Raw genomic sequence first — 15,119 nt, 5'->3', positions numbered from 1 at the left:
CAGCCCTCAACCTGCCTGGCCTTGATTTCCATTTGGTGGACGAAGTAGGGATGGTAAACTACAAGAATGAAGAAGAGATGGTAGATAGGAGGATTTATACAGGTGTGTGCTTAGTTTCACATCAGTTATTTGCTGAGGAGATTTTGGATGCTTATACAGGACTAAGAAATCCAAAAAATATCTTTTCGCTAACTATTTTGGATAAGGTCCTGAGTTGTTACAAATGGCATCAAAACGAACTCAGCTTATAACCTATATGGACTAGAGTATACTACAGCACGGATCCATTGGGGCTGAACATGGGCTGATTGCAGTGCTTGTGATTAGATTTGAATGGATTTGAATCCTTAGCCTGATGAAAATATCGGAGCTTAAACGGGGAGAGTATGTGAGGACCTGCGCAGACATTGGTTATTTGTTGGATAGATCTGGATGCTTATACATAATCAAGAAACCCAAATAATACCTTCCGACTAGCTTTTTTGTGTGAGGTCTTAGAGCGGAGCCGATCCATAACCTATGTATACTAGAGCACATGCATCACGGATTCATTGAAGCTAACCACGAGCCAATCATGACCCTTGTGATTAGATTCGAATTCTTCACCTGATGAGGACGTCGGCCTTAAACACGGAGAGTGTATAAGGACTCGTGCAGGTGTATATTTAATCTCATATCGGTTATTCACTGGGTAGATCTTGGATACTTATACATGATCAAGAAATCTAAATAATACTTTTCGGCTAGTCTTTTTGAGGGAGGTCCTAGATTGTTATATTAGACTACAAGAATGAGATGCACAATGGCACTGTCTACAAGAGTGAGGTGTTCAATGGCATCCTCAGTTTGCTTCCCAGTATAATAACTTGTATTTTCTCATCCAAAAAAAAAAACTTGTATTTGTTTTCCTTTTCCTTTTTCTTTTTGCTAATTTATGCAGTACCATGATAAGTGCCACAACCAGGCCTAAAATCTTGAACCTCCTCCAGGAGAAAATCTTAAGGACAAAGATGCCAATTAGCTGATATAACAGCTGTTAGCGATTCAGCAGCTTACACACTACAATCCACTTGCCTCTACTTTTGTTACAGATTTCTTTCTCATGTTATTTATTGGCTTCGCCTTGGAAAGAAATCAAATTATGCAATCTTGTTTTTTCCAATCCCGATTGTGTAAGGTTAAATTGAGGTTGATGGGGTTTATCTAGATCCAAAATCAATCCGTACTTTCAGGATGGCGAGCAAGTTTTTGAGTTATAAGGTCTTCTAAATACCATTCAATTAACTGTCACCATTTTTCTGAAATAGCAGAGGAATGAATAAATGTATAGCCAAAACTTCATTTTGGACAAATTCTGGGAAATAGTTAAACAATCTTATATAAAATCCATCCGTAAGTTGTGCATTAGAGAGAGAGAGAGAGAGTGCGCGCATGCGTAGGCTTTGACACAACAATAAAGTTGTTTCATTATGAGTTGGAACTAATAAAATAACCTTTCTATCTGAAGTAGCATTGTGTACATCAGACCCTCTCCAAATCTCACAATAATAAAAACCTTCAGTAGTGGGACGCCTTAAAAAAAAAAAAAAATAGAATAACTCATTAAATTCTATAAGAAATAAATTGTAAACAATTTTGATAGAAACACCATCAAAATGTCAGTTCTCTTTAGTTCACAGATTGGCAGTGCATTGCAGAAGGCCAAGACTTAAGCCCTATTTGGAAGAGCTATTGGCAGTAGAGCTATTGGAAGTAGAGCTTGTGAAAGTAGAGCTTTCTGAAGTAAAGCTTTTATAAAAAGTTATTTGTTATTTGGTAACTACATATCTAAAGTGTTGTGCCACTTTAATATGTATTTGATAAACAAACTGAGAAAGTACTTTTGGTATGGCAAAATGATTATAAAGGATATTGCATAGTATTATACAATAGAGCATAATAAAATATAATATGTATTAATACATAAATATATGATATAGTATAATATTACTGTAATGTAATATAATATTATTACAATATAGTAATATAATATAATATACCATAGCATAATAATTTAATATAATATTAAATTCTTTAACATAACATATCAATGTATTATGATATAATGTAATATAATATTATATTTATAGTATAAGATAATAATAAAAATATAAAATATTATAATTATCACCATAAATTAATTTTTTATAATATAACAAATTTTCTAGCCATGTGATAAAATTGGTTAAACAATTATTAAAGGAATATTTTGTGTAATTGTTATATTTTATCAAGAATATTTTGTAAAAAAAATAGCTTTCCGATTGGGCAAAAAAGTAATTTTTCATAAAGCTTCAAAATAGAGCTTCTCCCAAAAAGCTGTTTTTAGCTTTCCGGAAAAGCTAAAATAACTTCTCAAAATTTTTACCAAGCACACCTATTTTATCTAAAAGTGCTTGTGGAGGGTCAGAAAGTACTTTTTTGCCCTCCAAAATCTCCCCAAATGAAGCCTTAGCTCTGGTCATGGTCTGCAGGAGAAGGTGAGACTAAGGCTGCAAATGGGTTGAGTTGACCTATAAACTGATCTGGACCGATCCGCTTAGACTTGATCCAATCCGATTTAAAGGACCCATGGGGCCGTGCCGGGTTTTAAAATGGAATCTGCTCTATTTTTCGGGTTGGACTTGGGTTTACTAAATTCTGACCCAACCCAACCCATAAATACTGAAATCAGATTCTCTTTTTTATATGCAGATCAGATTCCCTCTTCCTTCTTATTTATATTTGTCACGGGTAATTGCATGCAGCTTGTAGGCTTCCCAAAGCACAATTTCCCTCACTTTATCAAAAAATGAATGAGCTTCCAGATTGGCTGGGATGGTGGAATGGTCATGGTCCAAGCTAAGGAAGCCCAACTCAGAGTGGTGGGCGTTCCAACTTGGTACCAAAGCAAACGATGGTTGCTGCTGCTTTCCATGGCTTGTTCCGTGCCACGACTAAACCTCATCTGGGACTTGGGAGGGGTATGCTTTGTATTATAGAAAATACTTGGCGTAGAGAATGCAAAAAACTAAACGGTACTTGTATTTGCCCATGAAAAATTTATTGTCTCCATGAAAACTTAGGCTTGTATATTATGCATATCATTCATTAAGAAAAGTAACATGCATGTTTGTGCTTAAAATCATCATACACAATTACCCCACACTCATTTTCTTTAAAAAATGCACCTTATTTTGTCCCTAATTTGCATATTTCCTTGGAACTTATTTAGGTTGGTCAAGAGGGTTCTGACTTGGTGGATAGATGGGAGTTGGATCTGGAGGCTGCGTATCCTCCACCGAGTGGCCTTGTTTGTCTGAAAGGTGGCATGGGGGTGCCTACTTTCCAAAGGCATGTTAGCTTGCCAAGAGGTAAGGATTCCCCTAATTTGTGTGGTCTGCCTGGAGGTGGAAATGTCCATTTTTCATATTCTTATTGGATGTCCACGGGCTGCTTAGATCTGAAGGTATGCTTCGGCCTCCCACGGTCCGCAGCAAGGGTTGTCGTCGATCGAGGATTTTCTTGGCTTCCTCACAGAGGCCCGACGTTGAGGAGTGAAAGATCAGTGCTGCCTATCTAGCCTACCACTGTTGGCTAGATAGAAATGTCCGAGTCTTCGAGAAAGCAAAGTGCACCCGGGGGATGGTGATGGACAGAGCTCTACTTCATGCGGCGGATATCATTAGCACTACTGCATCATCTTTTTGTGAGACGGCTAGGGACATATGGGACTTCCATTCTGCTCTTGCAACGACTAGGACCGTGTTCGTTTTCTGGGAGCATCCACCTCCTCATTTTCTCAAGGTGAACTTCATCGGTAGTGTCGGCGAGAAAATGAGTAGTGGAGGTGTAGAATTTGTCATCAAAGACCATAACGCCAGACTGGTGGCGGTTGGGGGCAGGTAGATCTTCGATACATCTGTCCTTAGTGCAGAGCTCAGAGCCATATAGGAGGGCATCACCTATGCGAGGTTTGTTTTGGGTATGAAGCACATCCTCCTCGATGAGGACTCGGCTATGGTGATCAAGTGGGTTCGAGGTCGGCGTTGTGCTTTTGGTAGGACGCTGCTACTCCACGATATATGAAAACTCTTGGGAGAGTGCGACTCCTCCCGATCTACACATATCTACAGGGAGGCGAATAGCGTAGCTGACTAGGTGACCTCTTACACGGCTCTTCACTCCAGTAGTTTTCTCTAAGAGAACCACTCTTTCTTTGTGTCTTTTTTTTTTTAAATTTTGTTAGTTGTACCCGTTGTACCAATAAAAAATAATAATAATAATAATAAAGCCTGCGAAGGGAACCTTTTTCCGGAACAAAGGAAAAAAGGTATGGGCGCTCCAAGGAGCCAGGCAAGAGGACATCGGAGGGGAAGAGACTGTCTCGGATACCTTCGATTGCCATGGGAAAAACTCTCTCGCCCCAACTAATAAAAGAAGTGGATGATAGATTCACGAGTCTCATTTGCCTCGGACGGTCCTCCGAGGAGCTACAAACGGGTATAATCAAAGGGAATTTTCCTAAAACACACACCACCACCCTGTAAATCGAATAGTTATCGACAACTATGGCAATGCAATGAAACGGGGGTCGGTGTCTATAATTGGACGGAATCCACCAAATGGACGTGTGAATAGCAAACTGCTATATATTTATCTATAATTGAATCCTATGATATGACTTAAAAACTGTTTTAGGTCTATAATTCAGATCAAACCCAACAATTGGCAATGCCTACTAGGGCAGGTTTAAAGGATTAGATTCTGATCTCTCTCTTTTTTTCCTTCTTATTTTGGTCAAAAAAAGAGAGGGAGCTTAACTTGGTATTACAATCACAATGGTCCCAATTGTTTGGATCTGCACCACCCAAGGTTCAAATCTCAACCCTCTACCAGCCAGGAGGAGGTACTAGATAAAACTAATCTAAACTGTTGCTTCTATTTGCTCATGATCATTATCCCCTTGTCCATAACTTTGTTGTAGTTTTTCACATTTTACTTGCACCTTTTATATGTAGGCATCACAACTGAACTGATGTTGCCATGGATACGTTGTTTCTGTTAGTTATCGATCATTGTCCATTTGTTCATAACTTTGTTCAACTTTTTCACATTTTACTAGCACCTTTTACATGTCAGCATGGCAACTAAACCGATATTGCCATGCAACAAAGTTGCCAACCTGACATTTGTCCCATTATCAAGGCATGGGCTCAAGTAATTCAAAGATGAGAAATGATAACCTAAGACAACCATAGCATAGGTAAATGCCATGAACATCAAGGATACTGCTCAATTAATTGTGTTTTAGGTTGTCAGGCTCCTATTAGCAAAAATATTCAGACAGTAACTTTTATTTCTAAGGTTGCCTGTTTGCATTAGTTGTTATTTAGCAGTGCTCTTCAAAAATTTCTGCTGCTACATCAGTGCATAATAGGGTGTCAACATAACTGTACGGCACATATAGCATTGCTCTTTTGTTGACAATAGACTTGTGCTGACCAAACCAGAGGTAGAAAGCCACTATAAGAGAAACAGAACATAGACAATAAATTTCCATTTCTAAGAAAAAATGAAAATAATCCTAGTGGATAGATTCGCCGATACCATTGTTTGCTACAACATCATGGTTTGTACTGAGCTATTACAATCCAAACAAGGAATGAAGCGAAACGTAGCAACAAAAAGTGCAGGCAATCTACTTCTCCTAGACCTGTGATAAAGGTAGGAGGCAACCGGTAATTCTTATTTTTAAATACATAAGTGGCTCTCTTTAAAGCTACTTGGTGCAACAAATTATTCTGTGTGCTTGTAAATTAACAATGGTTTCTAGTTCGAGGTTAAATAACAAACAGCAGAAAAGAAAAATGGAGATGTAATAGTAAGTGAGCTTTATATGGCAGTCAGCCTCGCATCACTATTCTTTTTCCCCTGTTTTTACAGGCACATACAACATCAAAACCTAGCACTGCGCCGAGTCTTCAATTTTCACAGCTCTGCTGCTTATGCAGTTTTCATTTGCTGCACAAAGTTATAAAAGTGGAGGAAAAATTGTTAGAACTTTTAGCCAACAAAATAGTTTCAATACATGGTTCGACCCAACCTGAGGTCAGTCAGGAGCTACTTAGCAGGCCTACTTATGAACTGGAAAAGAAATACTGGAACTTGATTTCAGAGTCTTAAAAGCATTTGTAAAACGTCACAATTCATCCAAGCGTGCATGCAGGCAACCCACTAATAAGCTAAAAAGCTAATAAATCTTATAGGTTGTCAGATACCATCTAGAAAAGTTAGCTGCTAAAAGAAAACTATCTACATTAAGGAAATCAGATAGATTACAACATATAATTGTAATCCTAACATTAATTATATTTGCTTCCTTCTCTTTTAGACAGAAGAAAAACAATTCAAATATTAAATGAATCTTGAACATTAATACTCACTCTTTTCTCCTCTTCCATCTTAGCCTTGATATATGAGTAGATGGCAACTCCTACAATTGCAATACAAGTTCCAATTCCTGTCTGCATTGTGATCTTGTTTCCTGCTCAGAATTAAGATTAGGAAGAGGAGTTAAATCAATAGTAAAGCAAATTAGAAGGGGAAAAATAAATTAGAACATATTGGCCCAACAAAAGGGGTAATGCTTGCACATACCAAAGGCTATGATTGAGAAACCAATTACAAATACACGTTTCAACACATTCCCAACCGCATGAGTGAGGGGAGCCACTCGCTCCAAGGTGTTTGTTGCCAGCTGGGGGATCCACAGAAGTTATTTTATTAGTACAATAAGTAAGAAAGGCAAAGTTAACATAGAGGATGGAGATGAACAATATAAACAGAAATCATGCCATTTAAATAATGCATAACAACATTCTCATGATTTATAAAGGAAAAGTACTCCAGGATAACACATGATCAGCGTGAATGGGATATCCGCATTTAGAATTACAATTTTGAATTTAGGTCGAAATAGGTACCGATGGATAATATTAGATAGCACAATAGATAATCCAGTCGCTGGAAATGCTAAGTCAAAGTGTTTTTGAAGCATAATTAACAAAGAAGAACATTGGCATCTTGCAGAAAACTTTAATTTATATATACTGTGAATACTTGAGAATTTACAATAGCAAAGAGGTCATGATTAATTTTCGGTAGAATTTATGGCTATGAAACTGGGGCTTAGGCTGCATGAAAATGTTTCTAGCTAACGTGGTCAACAAAGAACTCAGACCACAACAAAAGTGCTCAAGCTTTGCTAGAATAATAGTAGGACCTACTTTACACCAAGACTAATAAATAATTGAAGCATGAAAAACAAAGCTTGATCCTAGTTATTTTTATATAATAGTTCCATAAATACAGATCAGCAAATTACAACTACAAGAACCCAAAAATTTCTTAACCATTCTGTACTCAGGTTAAACTTAGATACACCCAAATATGATCCTATTGAGAATGCTCATATCAAGTTCTGTTTTTTAGTACACGCTACTGGCAGCAAAATGCAACTGGGAATTCAAGTTGTGATAAGCCTCATATGCATACGTTTCTATATGCTTTATCTGTTGCTTTTTCTTTGAATACATGAAAGTTTGTATATTGTCAAACAAATACCTGATTGTAGAGGTGATAAAACATTCCCACCCAGAACAGATCTGAGATGAATTTTGTCCACCCTACTTTGACAACTGCATCCTTAAACCCATGTTGCAACAGTTGTGGCCCCTCAAGCTGTAAAACATGAACAATCAGTGAAGAAGAGCAACTATCTAACAAAGTACATTCTCCACTTTATATGTACTTCAACAATTACCTACAGCATAAAAATTATTTGCATTGAATACACATGTTTTGTGTCAATCTGATATCCAATCAAAAGTTCAACTAAACTTTCAAAGCAAAATTCCAAAAACATGGAAGCTAGTGAATCCAAATTCATCATTCAAAGGTGCACGCCAAAGAGACAACACAACAACAAACATGACAAAGTTGTAAAGCATTTCCCAAACTAAGAAAATGGCATAAAGGAAGAGAAAGTATTCCAGGACTTTCAGCACCCTCAATTAAATAGGTAGAAGAGCAGTCTGAAAAAATCCCATATGAATTAGTAAAGATTTGTATTAAATGAATCTGAATCAGAGGCAAAAAACCAATTGGAAATGCTTAAAGAAGTGGTAGAATATGTTAGTTACATAGGAAACCCATTTTCTAAATTTTAATTATATACATTTAATGTTCCAAGTATCTGTTCAAATAGATGAGTCAATATACAGAGAGAGCTCTACATCAACGAAACAAGCCAGACATGGTACAAACTTTAAGAGATGCACTCTCCTATTGAGATATCATATGCCACAATTGATGCATAAATGGTTTGCTCCTACAATGCATTTAACATTATCTTTTTCATTAACTAAATCAGACAATTTACTTACAATGATTGCAGGAGGGATACAAACAATGAGAGCAATGATTGAGATATACGCGTATAAATTGGTGCTGTCCATGTCAGTCTGCAAGAATCGGATAGATTCCATAAGTGAAGGAACATGAAGGATAGGAAGTGGGCAGTGGTTCGTGGGGAGTGGGGGTGCAAGATAGAAAGATAGATAGATAGAGAGAGAGAGAGAGAGAGAGAGAGAGAGAGAGAGACCATCGCTTTCTTGGAATAGATGCTCCTGTAAGTGAAGGAAATGTTTGAAATCATGGCACTAATGAAGCCAGTCCAATTGAATGACAATTCTGTGAGGGATGCCATTGAGACACCTGCAATTTTCAAAGTTTATCATATTAAAATAAGCAATTGAAAAATGTTTAACTTGGTCTATGCTTGAGACAAAAAAAGAAATACAATTATTTTGTTAGCTATAGTGTTATTAACTAAACAAAGACACCCCTCGCCCCCCCCCCCCCCCCTCGCCAAAAAAAAAGGACTATAATTTTAAAAAATGTGCATACAATTATTTGTTCTTGCTCCAAAGATTCACCTTTCTCACAATATTGCACAAACAGCATACCATAAACTAAATATTTGACAGAAGAAACTCTTAAAAACCATGATTTTTTCCCAACATTTTTTAGTGTATGTGCGTGTATTCACTCTTCTCCCTCACTATGCTTGCAAAAACCAGTAGTTTGTCAAATTATGCTCGAGAAATGGCACAAAAAACATGTATATGGGATTACATCTATTGTCACCATACATGACAGTTATATAATGAAATATCAATTTTAAAGATTCCAAATACTCAAGTCCAGCACTAAAGAAAGCTGAACGAGATGGAGAGATGACCTTGCCATATATATAGCATTAAAGTGACTGGATGAACATTTTTTTTTCTCATAAAGTTCGAAAGGCATTCTATGATAATAACAGAGTAAATTACCAAACACAACTGGCGCTAGAGATAACCACAGTGCAAAGGGTATCTGCTGTCCAAGGATGAACTGAGAAGCAGCCGCATTGAAGAAGGGTTCCAGAGCTGACATGAAATCCATTAAGACCATGTAGAATTAACAAAACAAATGCCTTAACTAAAGAAAACTCCCACAAGCAACTGGAGCAAAATCCCTTGGATGGAAAGTTACCTTTGATTGTGTGAGCAAATGAGACTGCAACAGCAGCAAATGATACATTGCTGGTCACATGACCCAAAGCATGGCATACCGCAACAGGGATGAGCAGCTTCAAGAGATTCGAGTCCATGGGCTACAAAAAGACCAACTCTAGTTACATTGCATAGCAAAACTCCTTAGGAAGTAGACATGTAACATCGACCATGACTATTACCATTAAAACACCAATTAGCTTATACATCTACTACTACCAAAAGCCTCACGATTCAACTTATTCCAACTTCCAAAAAATATATTCACTAATTCACTTCTTTTTCCTTATTCTTTGAAATTTATTTAACTTACTCTTCATTTCCCCTCTGTACAAATGGACCATACATTAGTCTAGCCCTCAAACTCACATTCACATCTACCAAGCAATTAAATATAAATCAAAGTATTGTCATTATTATGTTATTTTTTGGCAACTGTGCTATGTGATCAATAAACGTGTCTATTTATGAAATATCAACCTCACACATACCATATATATTCATCTTCAAGACTTGGTGGCAAAATGAGAATACCATACGACATCACTCAAAAATTTTCATTGGACCTCAGGTCAGGATCAATTGAACAGAACCCTGTTAAATCCTGTTACTCAGTTACTATCAAAAGATATGTTGCAATTGTATCAAAATATATGTGGAAGTTGCATCAACTGCTCTGCAAGTACCTCTGCATCAAGAGGCATTGCAGAAGGACCAACAGGAAAGAAATTCCAGTGGAGATAATAAAAACTGCAGCAATTCGGTCACTATCTTCTGTGGGTGATTGTACAAAACTGGGTTTCAAAAAGCAGAGATCAGGACAGGATTTTTCTCAGTTGGCAGGGGAAGAATAGTTAGGCAAGTCAGTTCACTATGGGCAAAGTTAGCTCACACAAACTCTCATAGATCTATGCAGGCACTGAGATTTATAATCCACTAGTTCCAAGGGTAGAAAACCCGTTCTACATTAGACGGTAGCAGGACAAGACTGCATTTTGCGAGTATGGTAGAAATTTCTGTGCTGGCTTGTGATATGTGATCCACAATGGCCTAGCGGAATTAAATTTATCATGCTTCAGTGGATTTCTCTATATAAATAGATTAACCTAAGTCACATGCCTCAAAATTAAGTCATTGCCTTCTTAGATCGCTGAATTAATGGGAACATTACGACCAATTTTTTAACTTGCATGTTTTTATTTTTGTTATATTGCAATTCTCTAATACTTTATTCTATGCTCATTTACTTAAAAAAAAAAGGCTATACGGCTGTTTTGATTTGTTAACAAGGTGGTAAAATGTTTGTCAATGATTTGGCTGTTGTGACTTGCGATCAGAGTCAGCAATCTGTAGTATTGATATTTAGAAAGTTGAAACTGAGACATAGTTCCATTATAGGGCATATATTTTGTACTTTTATTATCTGCTAGTTAAGATATATACAAATTTTATTGGAAAATACTTGCAGGTATCCGTGAATTGTGCACAAAAAGTTTATCAGGTCCACGACCAGTGACTTGCAACTTTACAATCAACCAACTGCCACATTTGGCAACAAATCTGTGAATTGTACTAATCTCCCTTGACAGAAATGTTCTTGTGTTCTTTACGGGAGTCGCCTAGCATTACTCGAATTTATTGGTTGTAAGTTTTGACAATGATCCAAAACCAAAACGAATACCAAAGTGTTTCAATGTGGTGGGAATTGATCCAAAACGGGTCATTTGGGAGTTTTTAGGCCAAGAATGGCTTAACAGGCCCATATGTATGAGCAACTTATGCAATCACGGTTGCTAAATGTCATGAAACACTTTCATAAATTAAACTTGAATTTTCCAAGTTTTAATTAAATTTGGAAGCATTGTGATCTTAGGTTTCACCCATTATTCTCAAATAAGTTGTTCGGTTTCAACCTCAAAGTTAAATGATAGAAAAACTTTAGATCACATTGAGGAAAAAAAAATAGATGCCATATATAAGATTGGCCTTCCCAGAATAAATGATATTTGTCTCTCATCATGTGAAATTTAACAGTTATTTTCTAAAAGACATAATTTTTTCAGCTACAGAAAAAACGACCAGTCCGATAAATAACCAACCCGACGGAACAGCTAGTTGGCTACGCATAGAAACGCGTCGGAATAACCAAACCATCACATTGTGTCAGTATGACTCACAAGGTTTGACCGTTTGAGCCATTAATTAGGCGCCGTGTTGGCTAGGGAACTTGTTTGGTACTTGCGTTGGGGCGCGTAACAACGCACATCCATGGAGAAAAAAAAAGCGCGCGAGAGTTCAGTCGCGTCGTTAGTTTCACGTCGGCTGGCGTGATCCAAAACTGAAAGCAGGGCGCGTGACCGCATGTCCGCTCCTGGCGTACACGTGTCGTTCCAGGATTCGGATTCTGACCCGAATACCTGATCCCAACCCTATACGTGGCAGCGAAATACTTAATAATATTAAACTAAATAAATTATCCAAGTTTCTTTATTATCTTGTACGCTTCCCCACCAGAGCGGCAACATCGAGATTTTCAACCAAACAAAGTGCGCCACGTGAGAGACAACAGTCCACTACTTTACGATAAGCACAATACCATTTAAAATAAAAAAAATAATACTATTTAGAATCAAAAAGAGAAAAAATCCGAGCGGGCACTCGTGCAATGGGTGTCGGACGGAAAACTTACAGCGCGCTTGGGGAGGCCGACGGACCAGCTCACCAAACAGTACACCACCCCTACGGACAGATGTACCACTGACACGAAGCTGCCAAACCAGAGATACAGAACTGCGGTCAGTGCACCGCGATACTTCTGATCTCGTATTTCGGAAAAAAATAATTTGGGACGCGCGCGCAAACTTACTAGGGATAAGGGAAATAATTGTAGATCTTCTTGTTGAGGATGTTGAATATCACGTTCAAGAAGTACCTGCGATGCGCCAAACAATGGCATCAACGTTGATTCCATCCAAATCCGTGATTTTAGATCAAGAATTAGGTACAGAGTAACGGGAACCGTACCACATGAAGAAGAAGAAGCCGGTGACCAGAGCAGGATACTTGGCCGCGAAGCTCACCGGCGCGACCTGCGCTTCCCTGAAATGGGGAAATCCCAAATAGGAAACTTAGCGTAGAATTTCTACTTTAAATTTCATTTTCTTTTCCAGATGAGAGAAGGAGGGGGAGTTGGGGGACGAGGTGAATCGGCCCGGGGCTGCCGAGGTTTGCCACGGAGGAAACGGACCTCACCCGGCGGAATCGCTCCCGTCGGCCGGAGAGGAAGCGGCGGCGGAGACCGGCCGGAGGAGGTCCCGCCTCCCGGCCGGGATTCTAGCCGGAACGGCGGACCTCTCGAGGAGGATCGCCGGCCGGAGCTGCCGGCCCCAGATGAGGTTGCCGCCGTCGGTGACGGAGCCGGCTGGGCGGGTGGTGGCGAAGGCAGCGAAGGTGGGTTCCCTCGCCGTCCGGTGGAGGCGGAGGAGGCCGGAAAGGCCGCTGCCGGTTCCGGAGAGAGCGCCGGTCGACGCCATCTAGAAGGTCGGCGGTGCTGGGTGGTGGAGAGAAGAGGGAGAGGGAGGGGGTTCGATCAGTTTTAGTTGGGGAGAACTGAATAATTTGGGTGGAGGAGAGGGAGATGAGGCCGGGCCGCGATTTATCGTTGCGTATCCTGGCGGGGAGGGGCGCGGTGGCTATTGGAGCTTATTTTTGTTATCAGTCTTGCACACGTCCGTGTAAAGTTTCTATGCGGCAACAGAGATATGCCACAAAAGTAACAAAGTTATACCTTTGCTTCCAACTTTTATCGCATTGCAAATGAATAAACGGAGTCCAGCTGATCCATGACGGATATGGTACGGCATATCTCTTAAAGCCTACCATATCTAGCAGATTCTATGCTAATCCTAACCAATATATTGATCAATTTCTAACTAGATTAAGATTGCGAGATTTTCGTATGATATTGGAGCTTAGATTGATTTATGGTCATGAATTCAAGTCCCTTCTCTACCAATTATGGAGTTGTTATATACTTCTTTACATTATTTTATAAAAAAATAAAAAATATTTGCATGTCCAATAAGTTAGATTTTTTTGTTTAATAGGTTACCAACAAGTTGCTAATAGGTTGCCAAGAAATTAGCAATCTCTCTAGTTTTTATTTTTTCAAAAAAAAAATAATGTTATTTTAGTTGTAAATTGATTGGACCAAGCCAGATATGAAACTGGCTCAAATCCAAGGTGATTAGACCAGCGTCTTCTTCCTCTCCATTTTATTCCTCTCTTCTCCCTAGAGTCTTTCTAATTAACCATGCGGTATCATTAATCTGCCGATGATGAACGATTGGAGATGGAACAAATGGTTAGATCTATTTTAGTTCTTGTTGTCTTCTTTAATTATATCAATATACCTAAGAAATGATAGATGATTTGGTAGAAGATACAGCGAGGAAGACAACGTGCGGCCAATGTGCTGAACTCGGGCCTGGTTTATTTGCAGTCATATAGGATACCAATGCCTCCATGTAAGACATGTCCAATAATTAAGGACTTCATTGAGAGCACAATACTAATGTTCACATAATTTCCGTACAGCCACGTTTAGTAACTCAGTCTTTGGAATCCAGCATTCTTTTCATTTTTTAAACATATATATTTTTTCCAATCATAGCAATTAGGTGATGAATTGACTTCTCAACCTCTTTTTTTTTCCTTGAGACAGATGAGTCTTAAACGGTCGACTTCTCAACGTTCGATCTTGTCAAATTGGCTAAGAGATTAGACAACTTTTTCGATATCCTTTTATTTAGAATAACCTTCTATGATATATATTGATAAATGGGATTCTGAATTACGATTAGGGGATTTCGATTCTCTCAGAAAGAAGACGAGGCTTCTTTTTTTGCATAGAACACGTAAAGATGCACCAACAATTTACTGAGAAAATAAAATACAACATAAAGAGAAGTTATCAACTGTTTTTAGTATTTATTGAAGACTAGAATTTAGATTTATGGGTGTAGGCAACATCTATCCTTTCGCTCTTATCCGCAAGAAAATGAGAGGCGTTTGTATGCGCGCCGGTCTTGTCCAGTGGATATTTTTCTCGTGACCCGTTTGGCTAACTCCTTATCCTCTCGAGATGGCGGGCACTCCTGTGAGTCCATCATAAAGGCAAGGGCTTTATCCTAGTGCAAAGGGATTCATCAATAACATTCCACAAAATGATTCTATTCCTCATATCATGGTTAGGAAAAGGCACAGAAAATTCCTTGGTTTAGAGTTAAGACATACTCTATATACTAAAAATTTTCTGAGATTTGTGCCACAAATTTAGAGTATTCCCTTGGACCATTGTCCACCATAAGCAGCATCAAACAAGGACTAGTGATGGTGGAATAATTTATACTTTTGCTCTATCAGTAAATTCTCGCATCATAACCATGATGTTTGTTCTTTTCCGGTCAAGAAGATGGTCAT

The 15,119-nt window shown here is 38.4% G+C and overlaps 1 protein-coding gene across 1 annotated transcript; it reads right to left on the bottom strand.

Annotated features, from left to right (window-relative positions):
- Positions 1-5,594: 5,594 nt before the first annotated feature.
- On the bottom strand, positions 5,595-13,415 carry APE2 (Glucose-6-phosphate/phosphate translocator-like protein). The gene is made up of 12 exons (XM_008784910.6): positions 12,891-13,415; positions 12,663-12,737; positions 12,505-12,570; positions 12,328-12,406; positions 9,619-9,739; positions 9,417-9,512; positions 8,684-8,796; positions 8,466-8,543; positions 7,645-7,761; positions 6,679-6,778; positions 6,465-6,565; positions 5,595-6,042 (listed from the first exon to the last, which is right to left on the bottom strand). Exons 1-12 carry the CDS (start codon positions 13,169-13,171, stop codon positions 6,025-6,027), a joined length of 1,245 nt encoding a protein of 414 aa, XP_008783132.1. The 5' UTR covers positions 13,172-13,415; the 3' UTR covers positions 5,595-6,024.
- Positions 13,416-15,119: the final 1,704 nt, after the last annotated feature.

The sequence above is a fragment of the Phoenix dactylifera genome, chromosome 5, assembly GCF_051530095.1.
Source record: "Phoenix dactylifera cultivar Ajwa chromosome 5, Ajwa_hap1_PhDact_Kaust_v1.1, whole genome shotgun sequence".
In the NCBI taxonomy this organism is placed as follows: domain Eukaryota; kingdom Viridiplantae; phylum Streptophyta; class Magnoliopsida; order Arecales; family Arecaceae; genus Phoenix; species Phoenix dactylifera.
Note: the sequence above shows the minus strand (reverse complement) of the source record. Positions and strands in the feature narration are given on the sequence as shown.